General features: G+C 36.8%; 1 protein-coding gene across 1 annotated transcript in view; it reads left to right on the forward strand.

The window, feature by feature from the left end:
* Nucleotides 1–22839, forward strand: part of Reln (reelin) — a 435472-nt gene that overhangs the window by 111264 nt on the left and 301369 nt on the right. The window contains exon 3 of the mRNA XM_048339842.1: nucleotides 16618–16753. Coding sequence (XP_048195799.1) covers nucleotides 16618–16753 — 136 coding nt within the window. The remainder of the gene's footprint in view (nucleotides 1–16617; nucleotides 16754–22839) is intronic.

The raw sequence follows: 22839 nt of genomic DNA on the forward strand, positions 1-22839 counted from the left end.
GCCACTTGAGCCACAGCGCCGATTCTGGCCGTTTTCTGTATATGTGGTGCTGGGGAATCGAACCTAGGGCCTCGTGTATCCGAGGCAGGCACTCTTGCCACTAGGCTATATCCCCAGCCCCACAGTTTGCTTTTGAATGCTGCAAAATAGTTGTTCTGTTCTATAAAGGGTATAATGAGTAAAATAAGATTTTTATAAGTTTGCTTATTTAGCAAGCAATTTCTGAGTGATGCTGTTCAAAACCTGTAAGACCAAATTACTTCTTAGCAAACTTATACTTTAGTAAGGGGAAGAAAAATGGCCTATAAGTTGAAAGGATCTTTCGGTTAGAGAAATCTAGTTTTGCTGTGGTAATCAGCTCCACCTCTTAGTTTCTCCCTACTATCACAAGAACCAAAGGCTCTTCAGGGTAGATGTACCCCATACAGGGACTTATCAGCTGAAATGTTTCTATACCTGGTTCATCCTGTCACCACATGTAACTTCTAGTATTATCAAAACAAGGGAATAAAAGAACATAAAGAACTCACATTCTCTCTTCTGTGCTTCAACTTGGAAATAGTATATTTCAGTCTGTTTATACCCTGTTGATTAATGATCTGCCTTCAATCTGCAAAGGAGCTAGAAAATGTCAGAGAGATTTTTTTTTTTTGGTAAGCAATAAACATTATGTATAGTCAATGGAGCAGAATGGGAGTTGGGCAAGAGTTAGTTTAGATCCTAGAGGAATAGACTGGAGATGGCAGGAAAAGTATTGATAGAGGCTGGTGAAGTTAAATGAGGAATATAAAATGTAAGGCTCTGAGCTCTCTGTAGGAAGGGAGTTGTAGAGCTGAGTTACTGTGGACGGTTCAGTACCTTGGAGAGTACCTATCATATCAATTACTATGATGATCTATGATGGAAATTTTAATAACTTTTTGTCAACAATTCTTCCCAAATGTACTTGTTATATATTTCTAATAGACTATGTGGAAAGAAAATTTACAACATATAATTTCACACACAAGCAGGAAGACAACTCCCTGTACTGCAATGAGTAGATCCAATTTCTCAGTGGGGTTGATTCATGATCTTGTTATGTGAAAAGTGATAAATGGGGGTTGGCTAAGCCCATGGGCAAAAAGGAAAATTTGGGCCATATAGTAAATATGTTAGACTTTTTTCTGTTACATATTCTTCTGCTTGAGTTTTACAACTTTTCAAAATATAAAACCATCATTATCTCGTTTGTTTTTCTTAAAAGCAAGATCATGGTCCAGATTTGATTTTAGGCCATTTTTGCTGACCTCTGATCCAGGCAGGAAAAGCAATAAGACAGTATTGGGAAGGGTATTGGTAGCATAGATGTGGAAATCTTGAAGTAACATCAGAAGGTATAGATGACTGACTGGGTTGGGGAGCACTTTAGTTGACAGTGGCTGCGATGAGATAGCAATGCAACTGCTATGCTCACATTATGCTAACACATAGATGCTAATCCTTTACTAGGAACTCAGAGAGTTAAAAGGAGCTGTGACATTTACTTCAGAGCCTTGCCTTCTAGGATCAGAAATCATAGGCATATTTTCTGGATATGATTTCTTGTGAAGTCTATTAGACCATGCAGAAAGGGTGTGGGGGGAGCTTTGCCTGCTGTCCATTGAGTAGGCAGCAATCTTATCTTTCCTGTTGAAAAATGGTCATTCAAGATAAGGGTAAAGAACTAAATTTGTAGCTTTATGGGAATAGTTTTAAAAAACCATATCATTTGAAAACTTTCCATTGTTATTTTTTAAATTTTTTATTATCAAACTGATGTACAGAGAGGTTACAGTTTCATACATTAGGCATTGGATACATTACTTATACTGTTTGTTACCTCATCCCTCATACCCCCCTTCCTCCTCCCCCTTTCTCTTTCCCCCATGAGGTGTTCAGTTCACTTAGACCAAACAGTTTTGCAAGTATTGCTTTTGTAGTTGTTTTGAAACCTGTCCATTGTTTTAGCTGCTTTTTTTTCAAATTTTTATTATCAAACTGATGTACAGAGAGGTTACAGTTTCATACGTTAGACATTGGATACATTTCTTGTACTGTTTGTTACCTCATCCCTCATTCCCCCCTCTCTCCTCCCCATGAGGTGTTCAGTTCACTTACACCAAACAGTTTTGCAAGTATTGCTTTTGTAGTTGTTTGTCTTTTTTTACCCTGTGTCTCTCAATTTTTGGTATTCCCTTTCAATTTCCTAGTTCTAATACCAGTATAGAAGGTTTCCAATATACTCAGATAAGATTACAGAGATAGTGTAGATACAACCACAGGAAAGTGATACAAGGACATCATCAATAGTAGAAGCTACAGATACACATGGGACATTGAAAGTAGTTACAACTGTGATATAACAGTCGTTTCCATAACATGGAGTTCATTTCACTTATCATTATCTTATGTGATCGTAAGGGTATAGCTAATGGGCTCTTGTGATCCTCTGCTAATTATTCCCAATAAGGGAGACCATGTTTCTTTGGGTCTGGCTCACTTCACTTAGTATAATTTTTTCCAAGTCCTTCCATTTCCTTACAAATGGGGCAATGTCATTCTTTCTGATAGAGGCATAAAATTCCATTGTGTATATGTACCACATTTTCCTGATCCATTCGTCTACTGAGGGGCATCTGGGTTGGTTCCAGATTCTAGCTATGACAAATTGTGCTGCAATGAACATTGTTGTGCTGGTGGCTTTACTGTGATTTTGTTTGTGGTCTTTTGGGTAGATACCCAAAAGTGGGGCTGCTGGGTCATAGGGGAGTTCTATATTTAGCCTTCTGAGGAATCTCCATACTGCTTGCCAGAGTGGCTGAACCAGTTTACCTTCCCACCAACAATGATGTAGGGTTTCCTTTTGGCCACACCCCCTCCAACAATTGTTATTGTTATTTTTCTTGATATATGACATTCTTACTGGGGTGAGATGGAATCTCAATGTTGTTTTGATTTGTATTTCTTTTATGGCCAGTGATATAGAGCACTTTTTCATATGTCTCTTGGCCATTCTCATTTCCTCATCAGAGAAGTCTCTTTGTAAGTCTTTAGCCCACTTGATGAGGGGGTTTTAGCTGCTTTTGAAATAAGAAACCCAGAATTTCATAGACTTTGAACTTGCCCTGGATGTATGCATATCACCTGAGATTGCCCTATATTTTAACATAGTATTGTGTGCAAAATTCAGTGGGTATGGAAGTGTATTGGATATTGCAATATGAACTGTAGAATACCTAGTATAGGGAGGCCAATAGTCTATTAAATTACTAATTGAAAAGTTCTTATTTGCGGGCAATAGCTGAGGTGTAGGTTCTGGGTATTTTAGTCCAAATATATTTGGCATCAACAAGTATGCAGTAGCAGCTTCTAGTTTTATGTTGGATTATTCCCATGATGTGGTGTCATTCAGTTTTGGTTGGCAGTTTTCAAGTTTACTTCTCTAGCCTTCACAGAGATTCATGCAAGATTGTATTTGCATCACAATCGAGAATGTCATTGAATATGCCCATGCTTTTGTTATATAATATTCTAATTATATATACAATATCATGGGAACAATTAGGAAATATATCTAAAGAGGCTGTTAGAGAGATTATAGTTTTAAAAAGATTAAGGAATATTTTCACAGACAACATGTTCACTTCACAGGTGCCAATCTGCAGTGAGCCTCTCTGGAGTTTGATAAGGGTTAGAGTGCTCTTGGCCGGGGCTTCATGCTTAGTTTGTGTGGTCTCATTTTACTTACTTAATGTCTTGACTAATTACATATAATCAGTTGGAGCAGAATAGAATGTAATAGATGTAATAAAGAGATGGAATAAATGTATTAGGTGCAGAAAAGGACTGGGTTTATTTTTGAATCTTGTAAGTAAAACCCTAATAAACAGCATTTCAGTCTCTCTTCATATGAAATTTTAGCATTTAATTTTTACAAGGGCAACTCTTTTTGTTCTTATTTATTGTCAAAGTGATGTACAGAGAGGTTACAGGTTCATATGTTAGGCATTGGATACATTTCTTGTACTGTTTGTTACCTCCTCCCTCAATCCTCTCTCCCCCTCCTCTTTTCTCTCTCCCCCCATGAGTTGTTCAGTTGGTTTACACCAAATGGTTTTGCAAATATTGCTTTTGGAGTCGTTTGTCTTTTTAACCCTTTTTCTCTCAATTTTAATGTTTCCTTTCACTTCCTTAGTTCTAATACCAGTATATACAGTTTCCAATGTACTCAGATAAATACAGTGATAGTGCGGGTATAACCACAGGAAGGGGATACAAGAGGATCAACAATAGAAGCTACAGTTTCACATGGCATGTTGAAAGTAATTACAACACTGATATAACAGTCGTTTCCATAACATGGAGCTCATTTCACTTAGCATCATCTTATGTGTTCATAAGGGTATAGCTGTTGGGCTCTTGTGATCCTCTGCTGTGACTAGCCTAAACCTGTGCTAATTATTCCCTATGAGGGAGACCATAGAGTCCATGTTTCTTTGTGTCTGGCTCACTTCACTTAGTATAATTTTTTTCCAAGTCCTTCCATTCCCTTACAAATGGGGCAATGTCATTCTTTCTGATAGAGGCATAAAATTCCATTGTGTATATGTACCACATTTTCCTGATCCATTTGTCAATACAACAAGGTTGTACTATTAAAACATGACATGATTGGACCCCAAGTTATTAGTGGTCAGTCACATGACCAATGACTTGAACAAGTTAACTTCTCTAAGCTTCTGTAAAATAAAGACTATAAGTAGTAGTTCTCAGGGTTTTTAGATGAATGAATGATTGGTTCTTTGTATAGGCACTCTAAACTTTGCCTGTGTCATTACCTATTAGGCAAATGTGAACTGTTACCATTTTACCAAACTCTTCTCCTTTTTCCTTTTGAATACAGGGTAAGGGGAGCTCAGTACCATGATGCTGAATAGTAGTTTTGTTATTGCAGTAAATTTTCAGATAGGCAAGTAGCTATTCCTTTGGTAGTGAGGAAAGAGGAGAAGCGACAGGCTTGAGAATATTCACGGTGACATTTAGGCCCTGAAGTTATTTTAACAAGGCAACAATATTTAGGTTTTTGTTTTGCTTTAAAGAAAGCCTTACAGAGGTTCTTTATAGCTACCTACATGGCTTAGGCTTTATATTTCAAAGGCCTTCTCTACATTGGTTTTCTGTGCCTGTATATGACAAAGCACAACTAAACCAGAAGTTGGGTTTTAAATCTAGCACAAACTAGAGCAGGTCATAGTATCTGGCACCAGGTGGAGGCAGAATATAGTCCTGAACATGGTAGCTGGTGTAGTTATTTTATGGAGAAACTAGGGGCAGTCATTGAGAGCATCATTAAAGGATGGAAGGAAGAGTATGCAATGTTAAGAATGTGACACAGGTAAGCTTTGGTTTAGTAGATCAGAGCATCTTAGCTTAAGACACTACCAACTTCACATAATTCTTTGGAAAGGATAGTTTTATAAAACAGACACAAGTGTAATTGGATAGCTATTCTCTATAAGGAAACAAATTTTGGCTTAAAGTTATCCCACTCACATCTCTGTGTAACTCACAGATGTGTCTTTTAAGGGAATAGATAGTATCCAGTAAGTGATAGGAAATTAGAGCATTGAGAAGAGAAGGGAGCCCGATATTGTACCTAGAAGAAGGGCTCTCTTCCTGCTCATTTTCAGTTTGCACTCCATCACTGTATTTGGATATGATTTGATTGGATCAGGACTTGGGTTTGTCCTCGAACTGAGGTAGTTCTATTTAAGGATATTATGTGTATGGGAGTGGATGGACCTGTACTTGTGTTCAGGTGTCATTCCGCAGCTCTTTTATTCTGGGCAATCACTTAAATGCACTGGGCTTTGGGTTCCTTAATCTCTGAAATGGGAGCAGTAATGTTAGCCAGGATAATTATCACTGTGTGGCATGCACTAATTTATTCTTCACAGCTACTCTGTTGTTGTTATTTGCATTTTCCTGATGTTGATCATAGAGATGGAGTGACCTGTCCAAGATTCCATAGCTCCTTGGTAGGAGAGCAGGGTCTAACCACAGGCAGATTGCCCTAAAACCTTTGCTCTCAACCTTTTCTCTTTATTGCTTCTAGGTAGAAGTAACATAATAATCTATGTAAACACCAAGCACAGAAGACATTTTGTAGACCTAAGAGTGGGAGGGAGGAACGGGGAGAGTATCAGCAAGGATACTGCTGGGTAACTTTGTAATTGTGATGAATAAGGAAATAATTGGGTTTATTGAGAATAGGCTGTATTTATATTAGTGGCAAAGGATATGGCAATAATGTAGACCCTCAATCATTTCTAACATGTCCATAGTACAGTTACAGAATAATTTTTTTGAAATATAGCAAACATTTATTAAACATAAGATATTGGTGTTATTAGTTTAGGGCATTAAGAGGCCTTAGAGACCATCTAGTCTAACCCCCAATCAATTCATGACTGCTAGGTAATTAGATCTTGTTTGTGATGTGTTGGTTCTACCTTACTTCTACAAATAGATGCAATCTGTCATTTTGGACTATCCTGATACACTAGTAAGAATAACTATAGCTTATATAACAAAAAAATCTACAAGACATGTGGCTCCTATACAGTAGAAATTTAACTTTGACTCAAGTTCAAAATTGGTTTTCCCGATCCATCGTTGGCTTTCCTGAAGGATAACTTAAGGAAACAGGTTACTATTGTCTTCAACCTCTACCTTCCAAAGCAGAATAATTTTTAAAAGATGTTAATAGCCATTTTATATTTTAGTCTCAAATCTGAAACCCTAATGTCTCCAATATAATGCTTTAGGAAATACAGATACCCAGTGTGTACATGAGAGTATGTGCATAGCCCTATTTATTACTTTGTAGCACTTTTACAGAACAGTTTTTTCCATAGCCCTTTATCAGGCTGCTTCCTCACAGGTAAGCTGCAATATGGGTATGTTTCAGAAAGTTCTGTGATTACTTTTAGTCTATAAAATTATGTTGGTTTTGCTGAAATGTTTGAATATATTGTCCTAGAAAAGAAGACATATAATAGACAAGCCAAATTCTGTAAATAAACCCTTATATTTGAATTGATTGAGGAATGACAACATTCACAGAGTAAAGAATTAGAAAAGAAACTCTGTAACTTTTTTTTCTTTTTCATTTACAAATGAAACACTAACTTTCCAAAGTTGATTTCAGAAAAATATTTTTGATGACCTTCAGTATCAGTTCAGAAAAGGTAAATGATGATAATAAAAGGAAATAGAAATCAATTTAAATGTTAGCCATCCTCATTTTATACTTCTTTAGTAGATGTAATTTACTAAACTTTGCTGAACTAAACTTTTACTAAACTTCATCACAAAACATTTTCTGCTTAGTGAAAGTGTTTGAAATAATGCTTCTTTTAAGAATTTGTCATTTTTGCATATGCCAGTTACATTTTTCACTTAGCAAAAATTCTTAGGTTTAATAAACTTGCTCTTTATGTAGTGATATCCCACTAACAGAAATGTTAGTTTAACATAACCATGGTAAATTACAAACTAAAGTTCAGTAATATAGATATTTAATTTACAAAACATAGGATAAACCCAAAATAATATGTAGTTTTCTCACTAGTTATTTTTAATAATAAAATATTTAGTCTGTTTCATTGCATGGAATAAACTATGTTTTAATGTGAACATGTACAATTTATTTTATAAAGGATCCTAGAACTTCTCATTACATTTCTGAAGTCCCGAGATATGCCCCTTAAAAGCATAGAAACTTATTCCTAAGGGAAAATGGGTTCATACAAGGTTTAGTCATAAACTTAAAATAACTGAAGACTTGTCAAGAAAATTGACATCCCAGAAGGCCCAGAAATGTGCGTCACTGTCTTAAAAGGGATCATGGAAGCAACTTTAGAATAATTAAAGACATCGTGAAACTGATCTTGTAGAAGTGTAATGGGGATAAAGAAAACTTGCAGATTCCTCTTCTCCCACCATAATTTTCCTTAGGAAGGCAAATATTAGCTATTTGTAAACAATAATTTGATTATTTTTCAAGAACCATCTTTTGTTAACGAATAATTATTTTTAAGAACTTTATTGAATGTTCATACAGATATTGTAGTTAATTGATGACTATTCTGTGTTTTTCTTTTTTTTTTTTTTTTTTTTTTTTTTTTTTGCCAGTCCTGGGCTTGGATTCAGGCCTGAGCACTGTCCCTGGCTTCTTTTTTGCTCAAGGCTAGCACTCTGCCACTTGAGCCACAGTGCCACTTCTGGCCGTTTTCTATATACGTGGTGCTGGGGAATCGAACCCAGGGCTTCATATATACGAGGCAAGCACTGTTGCCACTAGGCCATATTCCCAGACCCTTGATGACTATTCTGTCTTTTAGATGTGTATGAACACAGTAAAAGATGAAATGTTTTTATAGTCTTGATATTTGAACATCTTGCTAATATCATGTCAGTTTTCAGATTAGCAGAACTCCAAATTTTGAGGGGAAAATTATATATCCCTACTCTAGATCAGAAAAGGTATAGGGAATATATTGACTTTCTCTCAGAGCCTAATTATCATGGAAAGCTCCAGTGTCTTTCTTTCTCTGGGAAGAAATTCCTGGCAAACTTTTTTGTGTGATGAATCATATACATAACCACAATGTTGAACATAAAAATTTATTATGAAAAATATAGTACACACATGTATATTTTATTTGTGCATATATCTCCTTGAGAAACATGGTGTTAATAAATCATTTTATTACAGGCCCTGCTCTCCTTTTCCAAGCAATAATCAAAACTCAACCTAGATTCCATTACCCAGCATGCAACAAGAAAGAAATCTAAATTCATTATCATATTCAAATTACAAGAATGGGATTCCAGCTTACATATATTATTTGTTATATATCTTTCATGAGACAAAAGACATTAGGATCATCATTGTTGTGAATGTGGTAAATTGTGTTTTATAGAACAATGGAAGCAATTCTGACTGCTCTCATCCCCTTAGTTCTCATTTTCTGCACACATCCCTGCTTCTGCCTTTGTGCAGTATCTTTCCAATCCTTCTTCTGTTCATTCCTATTGTGCTCAGAGAGCTATGGAGCTGAATTGGGTCCTAGTGATCATGGACATCATTTCACAGATGTCAAAATAAAGCTTGCAAAGCACACTGACAAAGGTCAGACGTGTGTGCAGTCCTGAGGACACAGTCTCTTGATTAAATATTCCCTTGGGCTTCCTGTAAATAAAGGCTAATATGGGAATTATGCTTTTCCTTCCTTTAGGACTTTGTCCCATCTCACACTTCAGTTGAGCCATTTTTGACTATGCAGCAAGGGCACAGGTTGGAATCCAGGCCACTGAGCCCACCATATGATTATGAGCAATTAAAAAAAATCTGTTTTCTCAGTGCCCTCACCAGTAAAATGGAGAGCATAGCAACACCTTTCTCTATTAAAATACAATGTTAGTATTTATTAATACTTAGGACCAACTTATAATCAGTGATCAAAAAGCATAATTTGTCATTAACATATTTATCCATCTGAATCACTTTTTTTGCTTCTAATTTGTAGTTTTCACCAATACGGCTCAGTTTATACCTTCTTTGTAGCTGATTTATTTAGAATGTTAGTTTAGAATGTTAGCTGGATTTTTTTTCTGATGGCTGATATTTAAATGAATAGATTTCTTAGTAGTTCCAACTCTGGCTAACTTTTACATATTTTCAAAGTAAATGCCAGTTACTATGTGGTAGCAGTATAATATGCCAGTATTCTGTGTTTTAAAAAAATACCGAAGCCCAGTGTACATTCATAGTATCTGAAGGTATTCATGTAGAATTTTCCAAAGACTTGGCATGGGTTTGGGAGTTGTGAGGAGGAAGGTAAAGATGAGATACTTTGCATTACTGCCAGGGTCATTAAGTCACTGCTGAGTCCTTTCAAGTTTATATTGGTATTCTGATGACATGAGTAGTATTATTTCAAGCCCAGAAGTCTGAACAATATTTGATTAAGGCATATTTTTAAGGTAAATTCTTGGCTACCAGTATTGTTGATTGAGTTTTTAAAAGTCAGTATCTAGTCTATTTCCAAGACTACTTAACTCAGAATCCCTGGGTACCAGGATGGTCAAGTTAGTAACTACTATGCTAGTTTACTGGGGTGCAAGAATATTATTCTGTGGCATAATTACCTGGGGTGGGGCATTAGGTAGTCACCTATAAAAAACTTAAGTCAAGTAAAATATAGCCTAGCCATTGATTCACTTCCTAAGAGGATTTTTCAGGACTAGAGAAATACTTGACCATGAATCTTGTTACCAAGGCTCTAAAACTTTATAATTTGTTTGAGTCATTTCTTTTCCCACAAAATTGTGGCTAGAACTTTTGTTTTGCTTTGTGGCCAGACTGGCTTCTAAAGATATATCATTTTCCATATACTAGATCCCTGCTTTATGCCTGACCAGAAGGGAATGGCAGTTCCTGAGTCATTGCTATTGAGTTTCCTACAAGATTGTTGATTTCCTAGGTAGTCTCATATCCTTTCAACTCTTCAATCCTTTGCTTGACTTGATGAAGTTTTTCTTAGATAAAGCTTAAAGAAAGAAACCTTGCTGAGCATTAGTTGCATATACCTATGATCCTAGCTACACAGGAGGCTGAGATCTGAGGATTATGGTTTGAAGCCAGACTGAGTAGGAAAGTCTGTGAGACTTATCTCCAATTAGCCACCAAAAAAAGCTGGAAGTGGAGCTATGGTTCAAGTGGTAGGACTAGCCTTGAACAAAAAGGCTTAGGGTGAACAAAACAGCTCAGGGACAGTGGCCAGGCCCTGAGTTTAAACTCCAGGACTGGCACCAAATAAATAAAATAAAACCTAAAATGAGAAAATGTCATTTATACATGTCAAATCTAGATTTGTTTTTCTATTTCTTAAACCAATTATGATCTATTTTGAGCTACTTATTTTCTTTTTACAAACTTTTTATTGTCAAGGTGATGCACAGAGAAGTTACAGTTACATACGTAAGATAGTGAGTATATTTCTTGTCAAACTTGTTATCTCCTCCCTCATTTTTCTCCCACCCTCCTTCCTCCTCAATCCCCTCCCCCCCCAACTTGTTCAGTTGGTTTACAACATATTGTCTTGTAAGTATTGCTATTGCATTGGTTCTCCTTGAAATTGTGGTAGATATACACAATGGAATTTTATGCTTCTATCAGAAAGAAGGATCTTGTCCCATTCACAAGGTAATAGAAAGACTTAGAAAAAAATCATACTTAGTGAAGTGAGCCAGACCCAAAGAAACATAGATTCTATGGTTTCCTTCATTGGTAATAATTAGTACATGTCTAGGATAGTCCTAGCAGATGATCACAATAGCTCAGTACCTATGCCCATATGATCACATAAGTGATGCTAAGGGAAATGAACTCCAAGTTATGGAGACAAGCAGTTTATCATCGTTATTGTTGTTTTTAATGCACTATGTGAAATTATTTCTTTTTTCCTTTGTTTATCTTCCCTAAGGTTTAGCCCCTGTTAGCCCCTGTTAATTTTGGTACCCTGGGAACTGTATATATGTTTGTTTGAATTAGGAAAGGGAAGAGAACATAAAAATGAGCTTTCTTCCTTTGTGGTTTTTTTTTGTTTGTTTGTTTTTTGGCCAGTCCTGGAGCTTGGACTCAGGGCCTGAGCACTGTCCCTGGCTTCTTTTTGCTCAGGGCTAGCACTCTGCCACTTGAGCCACAGCGCCACTTCTGGTCATTTTCTGCATATGTGGTGTTGGGGAATTGAACCCAGGGCTTCATCTATATGAGGCAAGCACTCTTGCCATTAGGCCATATCCCCAGCAAAATGAGCTACTTTCTTTTGTAGAGGATTTTGTTTTACTATTTACTGTGATGTATGCTACTATTTCTTTTCTGTGGGCATGCATGTGCTGGTCCTGGGGCTTGAACTCAGGGCCTACATGCTGCCCCAGAACTTCTTTTTGCTCAAGAATGACACTCTACCACTTGTTTCATAGTGTCACTTCCAACTTTTTCTCTAGTTTATTGGAGATAAGAGTTTCATGAACTTTTCTGCCAGGGCTGGCTTTGAACTACAATCCTCACATCTCAGCCTTCTGAGTAACTAGGTATGCTATTTAAGTCTTTATTTTAAAGCTACTTATGTATTTAGTAAAAAATATTTCTCAATTGTTTTTGATGTTACACATTGCTATAGGTGATTGAATACAATAGTTTAAAGACCAGGTGGAAGCTTGTGCCTCATGCATGTAATTCTAGCCACTCAGGAAACTGAGATCTGAGGATCGTGGTTCAAGCCAGCCTGGACAGGCAAAGTGAGACTATTATCTCTCCCCACCCCAAAAAAGAACCTACCAGAAAACCAGAGGTGGAGCTGTGACTCAAAGTAATAGAGTGCTAGCCTTGAGAAAAAATAGCTCAGGGTCAGCATCCAGGCTGGGTTCAAGCCCCACAGCTGACCAAAAACAAAAAAAATAAAAAATAAAAAAAGATTACAAACAGAACACACAGACCTGGTGGCTCATACCTGTAATCCTACCTGCCTAGGATGTTTGCAGTTTGAAGCAACCTGACAAGAAAATTTATGGCACTATCTACAAAATAACATTAACCTGGACTGACAGAGTGGTTCAAGTGGTAAAAGTGCCAATGAAATAAATATGAAGCCCTCAATACAAACCCCAGTACCAGCCATCACCACCACCACTGCCACTGCCCAAATGATTAAAGACAGAGTCCTTCCTAGACTCCTTGGAGAGACAGTCAGGTTCTGTAATGGAAGGATGAATGAGCCACTATACCATGTAGGAAGAAGGCTTATCCTTATGTGAGACAAGGCAGTGAGTAGGGAGGGAAGGCTGTCAAGGTGAGACCATATCTGATGTATTTTGGAATAATTAGGCCTAAAACAATACATGGATTTTTTTTTTTTTTTTGGCCAGTCCTGGGCCTTGGACTCAGGGCCTGAGCACTGTCCCTGGCTTCTTCCCGCTCAAGGCTAGCACTCTGCCACTTGAGCCACAGCGCTGCTTCTGGCCGTTTTCTGCATATGTGGTGCTGGGGAATTGAACCTAGGGCCTCGTGTATCCGAGGCAGGCACTCTTGCCACTAGGCTATATCCCCAGCCCCAATACATGGATTTTTTAAACAGAGGCTAGATTGATCTTTGCCTTGAATTGTACATAGGAATTCCTCCAGCAGAGCAGAGTAAAAATCTGGGGCCCTCGTAGCCAAAAAGGAAAATATGAGTAGAGGCAAGTGGTTGAAAGCATATAGTTACAAGTGCATCCCATAGCCAGGATACAAAAAATGGGTAGGGAGCACTTCAGGGAATCAGATGGTGCTGAACTTTGTAATGGGTGATGGACAGTATATTTTTCTTCAGCTTGATAGGAAATCATGTAAGGAAATTTAGCAGGGGAGTTACATGTTCATATACCATGAAAAAAAAATCATTTGGGCACAATAGGGGAGTAAGAAACGAGACATAAAAAGGAGCCATCATGAAATCCTAGGGAAAAACTGATAAAACCTACAACCATTCAGGAAAAATTAAAAAATGAAAGTCTATGCCCCTATGAACGCATAAGATGATGCTAAGTGAAATGAACTCCATGTTATGGAAACGACTGTTATATCACTCTTGTAAGTACTTTAAACATGCCATGTGAAACCGTAGCTTTTGTTGATGACCCCCTTGTATTCCCTTCCTGTGGTTGTACCCGCGCTCTCACTGTATCTCATCTAAGTACACTGGATACTGTATATACTGCTATTAGAACTAGGGAAGGGAAAGGGAATATCAAAATCGAGAGACAAAGAATAAAAAGACAAACAACTCCAAAAGCAATACTTGCAAAACTGTTTGGTGTAAACTAACTGAACAACTCATGGAGGGAGAGGGAAAAGGGGAGGGGTGAGGGGGGAATGAGGGAGGAGGTAACAAACAGTACAAGAAATGTACCCAAGGTATAACGTATGAAACTGTAACTTCTCTGTACATCACTTTGACAATAAATAAGTATTAAAAAATTAAAAATGAAAATAAATGATTGTACATAGAACAAAATAGAACTTAGAAACTTTAAAGATGGAATTATAAAAATGAGTCACTATAAAGAAAATGTAGAGTTTTAAAATATCTTGGTGAGTGAGGAAGCCACTTAGAGGCCAGGGATACAGTAAGTTAAATATTATGTTGGCCATATGCTGTGTTGGATTCTAGAAAATTCTAGATTTTAGTCCTCATTTGTGAATTATATAAAACTTAAAATGTTCCGAAATATATTAAGTGATATAAATTGGAACCAGAGAAACAAAGGATCCATGTTTTCCATAATATGTGGAATTTAGGTTTAGCTTAAAAACTCATAAATGAATACACTGGGCGATATGCAAATGCATCAGCTGAAATACAGTAGATTCAAGGGAGACCTCAACTAGTAGAAGGCCAAAATCAAAGTTCAGCAAAAAACAAAAACACCAGGAAGCAGCTACTCGAAAGGAGTGGGGTGGGGCCAAAGGGAATGGGGTAGACAATTGAAGAGGAGAAGAGGAGGGAAATGTGGACAAGAGTCCAATGTATATCCAACAGAAGTAAGAAGAGTGAGGGAAGGGGTGAGTAGTGGAGCGATGGGTAAGAGGGTTGAAAGAGGTAACATTAATCAAGATACTGTGTATTCATAAACTGCTTTGTTAAATGGCATCTTCTACCTAAAGATAACTTCAACAAAGCAGAAAATGAATTAAACCTTTAGGGAGAGAACATTTTAGAAGATATAGCATGTGTCAAAGAAAAGGAAGATTCATTTGTGTGTCAAGGGATTAAGTAGTGCAAGGGGCAGGTAGTGCCAAAGATAAGAATTTTTTTTTAAAAGAATCAGATACAAAGGTTGTAATTTTATTTTATGGATGACAATCATTCATTAGAGATTTCTATGTCCTGTTTTCTACTGCCCAATGAGGAAGTTACCTACAATGTATGACTGGCTTTTGAGCACTCTTGAATAGAATCACATTGTTATAAAGACCATCTGGCAAGAAGTAAATCAAGATTTATTGAGAACCTACTCATGCTAGATACCACATCTGGTGCTGGCATATGTTTGGGGTCATTTAATTCTCACAACAATTTTTTTTTATAGGAGGATGGTGTTTCCATTTTGTAGATAAGAAAAAAATCAGAGAAAATCAGTCATTTGCCTCAGGTTACGTAGTCAACAAACAGGACAAATTTTAATCTAATATTCCACTTTGAGAACTATTTTTATTAGTTACTTAATTAATAAAATTTAAAGGTAAGTCTGGATTCATACAAGAGAGTTCACAGGTACCCTTTGTTCATAGGTATGAACCACCCTTCTTCCATGGACATTCTGCCAGATATATTTGTTACAGTCAATGAATCTATACTGACACATCATTATCAACTAGAATCAGTATTTTACACGAGTTCACTTTTATTTTACATTCTGTGGGTTTTGAAAATTTGTGTGCTGACTTCTATCTGCAATTGTCATATTATACATAATATTTTCTATGCTCTAAAATTCTCAATGTTCTACTGGTTCCTTTCTCTCTTGTCCCAGCCTCTGGTGCCTAGGCTCTTTATTATTTATTTTTACAGTTTCCACAGTTTTAGCTTTTCTAAAGTAGTTGGAATCAAATGGTATGTTGTCTACTCAGGCTGACTTATTTTGCTTGGTACTATGAATATGTAAATTTCCTTCATGACTTTTCATGGATTGCTCTCTCTTTCTTCTCTCTCCTTCCCCCTCACCCCTTTTTGTGTACTGAGGTTTGAACTCAAGGCCTTGCATTTGCTACAGGTAGTTTACCACTGAGCCACAGCCTCTTTTGCATTGGATACTATCTAGTCTGGCTATAACTCATTTATTTTAGTGTTAGCTGGATAAGATTCTATTGTCTGCATATGCAACAGTTTATCTATTTGCTTATTGAAAGTATCTGCTTCTAAGTTTTAGGTATTATGAATAAAAGTTGCTTTGAGCTTCCATATGTAGATTATTTTGTCTAGACATGAGTTTTCCTTTCACTTGGGTAAATACAAAAGAGAGAAATTTCTGGATCATACCATATAGAGTATCTTCAGTTCTGTAAACTTACCAAAACTCTCTTTCAAAGTTCACTCTCTTCCAAACTTCACTCTTTTCCAGTTTTTATTTATGCAATGTATGAAAGTATATGTAGTGCTTAGTCTCCTGGGTTGCAGATCGCTTCAAGAAAGTCAATCTTGTTCAAATGCAAGATATCTTGGTCCTGATTGTTTTTGATGATAGTCAAGGATCAAGCAACAAAATGAAAGCAGAACAAATACTACCAATGGTTTTTTTTTAGTAGGTTATTCCTTAGTGATATTGTTTTCAAATGATTAATTTTCTTCCATAACTTTAATAGAAGCCACATAACATCATATATCTTAAAATATAATAAAAAATGTCCAGAAAGTATCATTATGCCATGGTAAGAAGAAGTTTGTTTTATTTTCTTTATAATGACAAGCCTTTCTTTCTGTCTGTTAGGGATCATGTCTGAGCACCAGTTTGGTAACCAGTTTATGTGCAGTGTGGTGGCCTCTCATGTGAGTCATCTGCCTACCACCAACCTCAGTTTTGTCTGGATTGCCCCACCTGCTGGCACAGGCTGTGTGAATTTCATGTAAGTATCCAATGTGTCTGTGACATATCCCCAAGGCAAATACTTACAGCATTTTATGGTTTCACATGTAGGATAACTGTTGAAGTATACTATCAATATCTACCTTTAATTAAAGCCACTAATTTTAGTGTTAAAGGCCTCAAAAATTTAAACTAAGTTCAGCTTGTTTCGCATATGTTTTTATAGCTTCCAGATTTCCATATTGGGTTTTAGCTGAAAAAGAAAAGTGAATTGGCAGGGAGAGATGGGGAATAGGGAGGAGTTGTTTAAAGACTACAAAGATTTATGAGGAAAAAGTTTTTAGAGTTGTATGTGCTGCAGGATTTCTATCAGTAATAATAATGTACATCCAAACACTGAGCAGTTTTAAGTATGAGAAATTAGGTGTATGCTAACTGCCACAATTCATTAATTCTACAATGAAAATGTATCAAAACATTGAATTATATCCTATAAATGCATAGAATTATATACCAATTAAAAAAAGATGAAAGTAATGGAAGAAGTCAAATCAATAGGAGAATGGATGTTGAGCAAATGAATGAAAACATATTATGTGTTAAGACCACATACACTTTTGGAAAGATAAGCATAAGTGCATTTTTTAAGCTTGGTGGTCATTTAGTGTCACGAAGAAAATGTTATCCTTTAGATAACTAATAGTGGCCTTAAGTCAGGCATTCTACAGAGGAAACTGGAGGATACAGTGAGCTATCTTAATCACATTCTTAGAAAAGTACCACACTGCTGGGTGCCAGTGGCTCATGCCTCTCACGCCTGCAATCCTAGACATTCAGGAGGCTAAGATCTGAGGACTGCATTCAGAGCCAGTCTGGGCAAGAAAGTCTGTGAGACTCTTATCTCAAAATTAAGCTGGAACTGGCAGAGTTCTAGCCTTGAGCAAAAAAGCTCAGGAACAATACTCAGACCCTGAGTTCAAGGCATGGACGACAAAAAAAAAAAGAAAAAGAAAAAAGAAAAGCACCACATTGTGGCTCCACTTTGCCTGTAGTCTAGAGCCACCATTCTTCATCCTTTGAAATTGACTCTTGTTCTTACCTTTTTGCCCATAGCATTGCTTTACTTCAAACCCAGGGTATCCTACATTTATTTTAACCATGTGCATTCTTTACCATCTTTCAGCTCTCCTTAAAATACAAGAATTTTTTTTTGAAGACAAGAGGCTTGTTTTTGTTTGGGTCCCTGGTTTTCTCCAGATTTCTAAAACAGTTATTGGCATACTGTAAGCACTTACTACTTTGTTGAATGGATGAATAGGACAATAGTATAAAGTCACAGGCAGTTCAGAAACAGTTCTTTGAGGGCAATTAAACTAAATAGAGCTAGAAGGTATTGTGAATGCCTTTCTGTCCCAACATCCACATTAGATGGCAAAGTCTCATAAAACCAGTGTACACCAAAATGTACAACTGCCTTTTCTTCCTCTTGAGAAGACACAATTCATTACCAGGGGTTCCCTTAGCTGACTTTACACTGTTTCTGCCCATCTGTCGTCTGTGCTGTCCAGTTTGACAGCACCAAATATATCTCATACAGTTGGGTTGACATTCAGACCTATCACGATGCCTTTTCTTAGAAAGTTTTTCATTTCAGAACCTTTTCCTTCCAGTTCTTCCTGCTAAAATGATTGCAGAAGCAGTATGGAGATTCCTCAGAAGGCTAAATATAGAACTCCCCTATGACCCAGCAGCCCCACTTTTGGGTATCTACACAAAAGACCACAAACAAAATCACAGTAATGCCACCAGCACAGTAATGTTCATCACAGCACAATTTGTCATAGCGAGAATCTGGAACCAACCCAGATGCCCCTCAGTAGACGAGTGGATCAGGAAAATGTGGTACATATACACAATGGAATTTTATGCCTCTATCAGAAAGAATGACATTGTCCCATTTGTAAGGAAATGGAAGGACTTGGAAAAAATTATACTAAGTGAAGTGAGCCAGACCCAAAGAAACATGGACTCTATGGTCTCCCTTACTGGGAATAATTAGTACAGGTTTAGGCAAGTCATAGCAAAGCATCACAAGGCCCAATAGCTATACCCTTATGAACACCTAAGATGATGCTAAGTGAAATGAACTCCATGTTATGGAGACAATTGTTATATCACAGTTGTAACTACTTTCAACGTCCCATGTGTATCTGTAGCTTCTATTATTGATGATGTTCTTGTATCACCTTCCTGTGGTTGTACCTACACTATCTCTGTAATCTTATCTGAATATATTGGAAACCGTGTATACTGGTATTGGAACTAGGAAATTGGAAGGGAATACCAAAATTGAGAGACACAGGGTAAAAAAAGACAAACAACTACAAAAGCAATACTTGCAAAACTGTTTGGTGTAAGTGAACTGAACACCTTGGGGGGGAAGGGTAAGGGGGAGGGGGGAGAGGGGGTATGAGGGACAAGGTAACAAACAGTACAAGAAATGTATCCAATGCCTAACGTATGAAACTGTAACCTCTCTGTACATCAGTTTGATAATAAAAATTTGAAAAAAAAATAAAATGATTGCAGAGACTTCCTAGCTGGCTTGCACCCCTCCCATCTGCTCTTTCCTAGACTGTCCTGTACAGTGTTGTGTTACCTTCCTAGTCTCCATAAGGCACAACCTTGCTCAATTAAAATTTGATTAAGCCCAAAATGCTCTTCGGAAGGCCCTGCTTTTGGCAAAGACATGAAATCATCAGGCTGTTTATCTTCTGTTTTATTTTCCATCGCCTACCTCCTGACAGAGTATAAACCCACAGGACTTCCCACAGTTGCGTACAAATTCTGATTGTCTCTATGTTTTTCCATTGGCCCGGATTGCTTTTTCCAGTCTCTCAAGTCCACTTGTGAACATCCTACTCATTCTTCACGACTTTTTAAAACCTTTCCAAGGTACCAACATAATATATATTCCCATATTTTGCTTCTACCTCTATTAAAATGCTGATATGTTTACCTTAGATTCATTTCAGTTATTTTCTTGCCTTTTTAATTGCATAACAGTCTTTTTGATTCTCCCTATAGTTGGTAGTTTCTTAGATATAGGTGTCCCTTCAATTTTTTGATATACCACTACACCTGCCTTTAAAACATTCTCCTCTACTATTTCCTGGAGTAAAATGTGGTCCTGATACAATTTACATTAAAGAATTTTCAGTGTGTCATTAGAATTTGTAACTTTAAAGAGTCAATGTCATTTCCCCATTCGTAAAGAAATGGAAGACTTGGAAGAAATTATACTAAGTGAAGTGAGCCAGACCCAAAGAAACATGAACTCTATGGTCTTCCTCATAGGGAATAATTAGTACAGGTTTAGGATAGTCACAGCAGAGGATCACAAGAGCCCAATAGCTATGCCCTTATGAACACATAAGATGATGCTAAGTGAAATGAACTCCATGTTATGGAAACGACTGTTATATCACTGTTGTAATTATTTTCAACATGCCACGTGAAACCGTAGATTTTTTTGTTGATGATCCTCTTGTATCCTCTGATGTGGTTGCCCTGGTGCTATCACTGTATCTCATCTGAGTACCGTCTATATATACTTGTATTAGAACTAGGGAATGGAAAGGGAATATCAAAATCGAGAGACAAAGGATAAAAAGACAAATGACTCCAAAAGCATTATTTACAAAACCATTTGGTATAAACCAACTGAACAACTCATGGAAGGAGAGGGAAAGGGGGAGGGGGAAAATGAGGGAGGAGGTAACAAATTCTACAAGAAATGTACTCACTGCCTTACATATGAAACTGTAACCCTTCTGTACATCACTTTGACAGTAAATAAGTAATTATTCAAAAAAAACCCAAAATAAAAAAGAGTCACTATGTGTTTCCTATCTGTATTTCAAAATATGTAAGAATGACAATACTACCTAATACATTCAAATATCAAGAGGCACCAAACTGAAAATTAAATGAAGCAAGAAATCATTTAAAATCTAAGCCTCAAAAAGAATGAATTCACTGCAGCAAAGAAGAACATAGGAGGACCATATTTGAACATTTTTGATACTTTAAAAGAAAGTAACTCCCAGAGAGATTGTTTTCTTAAGGTATTATAAACAAGAACATATAAATATAATAGGAAAAACTGAAGATACTAGCAACATCAGACAGGCTTGAAGTAATACAGATGTAGAGATTTGAAGTTCTGCCTTGAGTGAACTTAGATGTCTTTAATTCTTGATGAGAGCCATTCTAGCCTGTCTGGAGAATTCTTTAGTTAAGGTAATTTGGTTGCCCATTTATCTCTGTCCATCAGAAGAAAATAACATGAATATATTTGGCATGTTACTTAAGTTTTTGGAATAAGATTGGAGACTCCAGCCTGAGTGTGTCTATTGGGAGTGCATTCATGTCTATAGATGAGGATGCCAAGAGTTGATGTGTACAAATTCTCCTTTACTTTCAAGATTATTTGAGTATTGTTGCAGAAATAAATTACTTTTTATGGATGTCTGAAATGATTGTATCCATGCCGAGATAAAACAAAATATGTTTTTTCTGAAGGAGTACTTTCATCTGTGTCTTCAGTCACAATTCTGTTATATTTTTCTTCTGATGATCTAGTTTTCTTTTCTTTTCTTTTTTTTTGATGATCTAGTTTTCTTCGTTTAATCAGACAATTTCAACTTGAGACAATTATTTTGGTACTGCTCAAAAGCATACCTCTGCATGACAGGATATAAAGCATCATAATTTCATAAAGGTAAATAAATGGATTGGAGCCTAACCCATAGCACTCACTTCTCCACAGGTCCCTGCTTTTCAACAAGTTACCTAGTCTAATAAGCTTAAACCAGGAGAAAGTCTTAGCTTGGAGTCTGGTGTGTATTCTTGTATATCAAAGCTTTGATAAATGAGGTCAGAATGCTTCCTAGGGATTTAGTTTTTAACTTTGAGTAGCATGGTTAAAATAAAACATGTCCATCAATATCCAAGAAGGTAAGAAGAAATTGTTTTTGTTATATTAGTTGTGTAACATATTTGAAAGATTCACAGACATTCAAAAGACAAAACTATTCCCTTTAGTTTTCCTTTCTCCTTTCTCTCTTGTTGGGTCTTAAATGCTTCCTCCAAGAAGATTCAATGTCAATAGCCCTGGTTCTCAGGACATTCTTGGCATTTTTACAAGGAAGGACACTTTTCTTTGCATCACAATCAATCGCAAGATTCTCAGAGAAATGGTACTGCTTTCTAGGGGGAAATTTTCTCTATCCTTTAATGAAATATTTAAATCAAGATCCATAAATGGCATGTTAATAGGAACTCTATGTTATCATAGAATTGGGTTAGTGAGTTTGTTAACTGTTTTAAAAAAAGATTGTGCTGCTGCCGCTGGTGGCTAATTCTTGTAATCCTAGCTACTCAGGAGGCTGAGTTCTGAGGATCAAAGCCAGCCAGGGCAGGAGAGTCCATGAGAACCTTACCTCCAATTATCCACCAGAAAAGCGAAAGTGGTGCTGTGGCTCAAGAGGTAGAGTGCTAGTATTTAGCTAAAGAGCTGAAGAGATCAGGGACAGTGTCCAGATCCAGAGTTCAAGTCCTACAACCGATAAAACACAAAACAAAACAAAGAATGTGCTTATCTTTTGAGCCTTAACACCACTTCTGGTTTTTCTGGTGGTTAATTGGATATAAAAGTCTCATGGACTCTCTTGACCAGTCTGACTTTGAACTGCAATTCTCAGATCTCAGTCTCCTGAATAGCTAGGAATACAAGCATGAACCACTGATGCCCAGACGTGCTTATCTTTTTATACAAAAATACTTGTGCATTTAATGTTAGCTCTAGAAGCCAAAGGGCAGGGGGCAGCTGTGGCAAACCTACCTTTTACCTCTCCTCTCCTTCACATTATGGTGTGAAAATATGTAAGAAGTTCGGTAATAAAGGTGCACAGATTTGGAAACCACATGAAACTCCTTTTTACAAGGGTTAAGTAGGATTGCTATAGCACTTGGCACTTTTTACTTGAAACCACGTGTAATGTCCATAAAAGCCAAATACCACAGTCTGTGAATCTAAAATAATTTCTCAGAAGTTCTCTAAAT

Source organism: Perognathus longimembris, chromosome 2 (genome assembly GCF_023159225.1).
Source record: "Perognathus longimembris pacificus isolate PPM17 chromosome 2, ASM2315922v1, whole genome shotgun sequence".
In the NCBI taxonomy this organism is placed as follows: domain Eukaryota; kingdom Metazoa; phylum Chordata; class Mammalia; order Rodentia; family Heteromyidae; genus Perognathus; species Perognathus longimembris.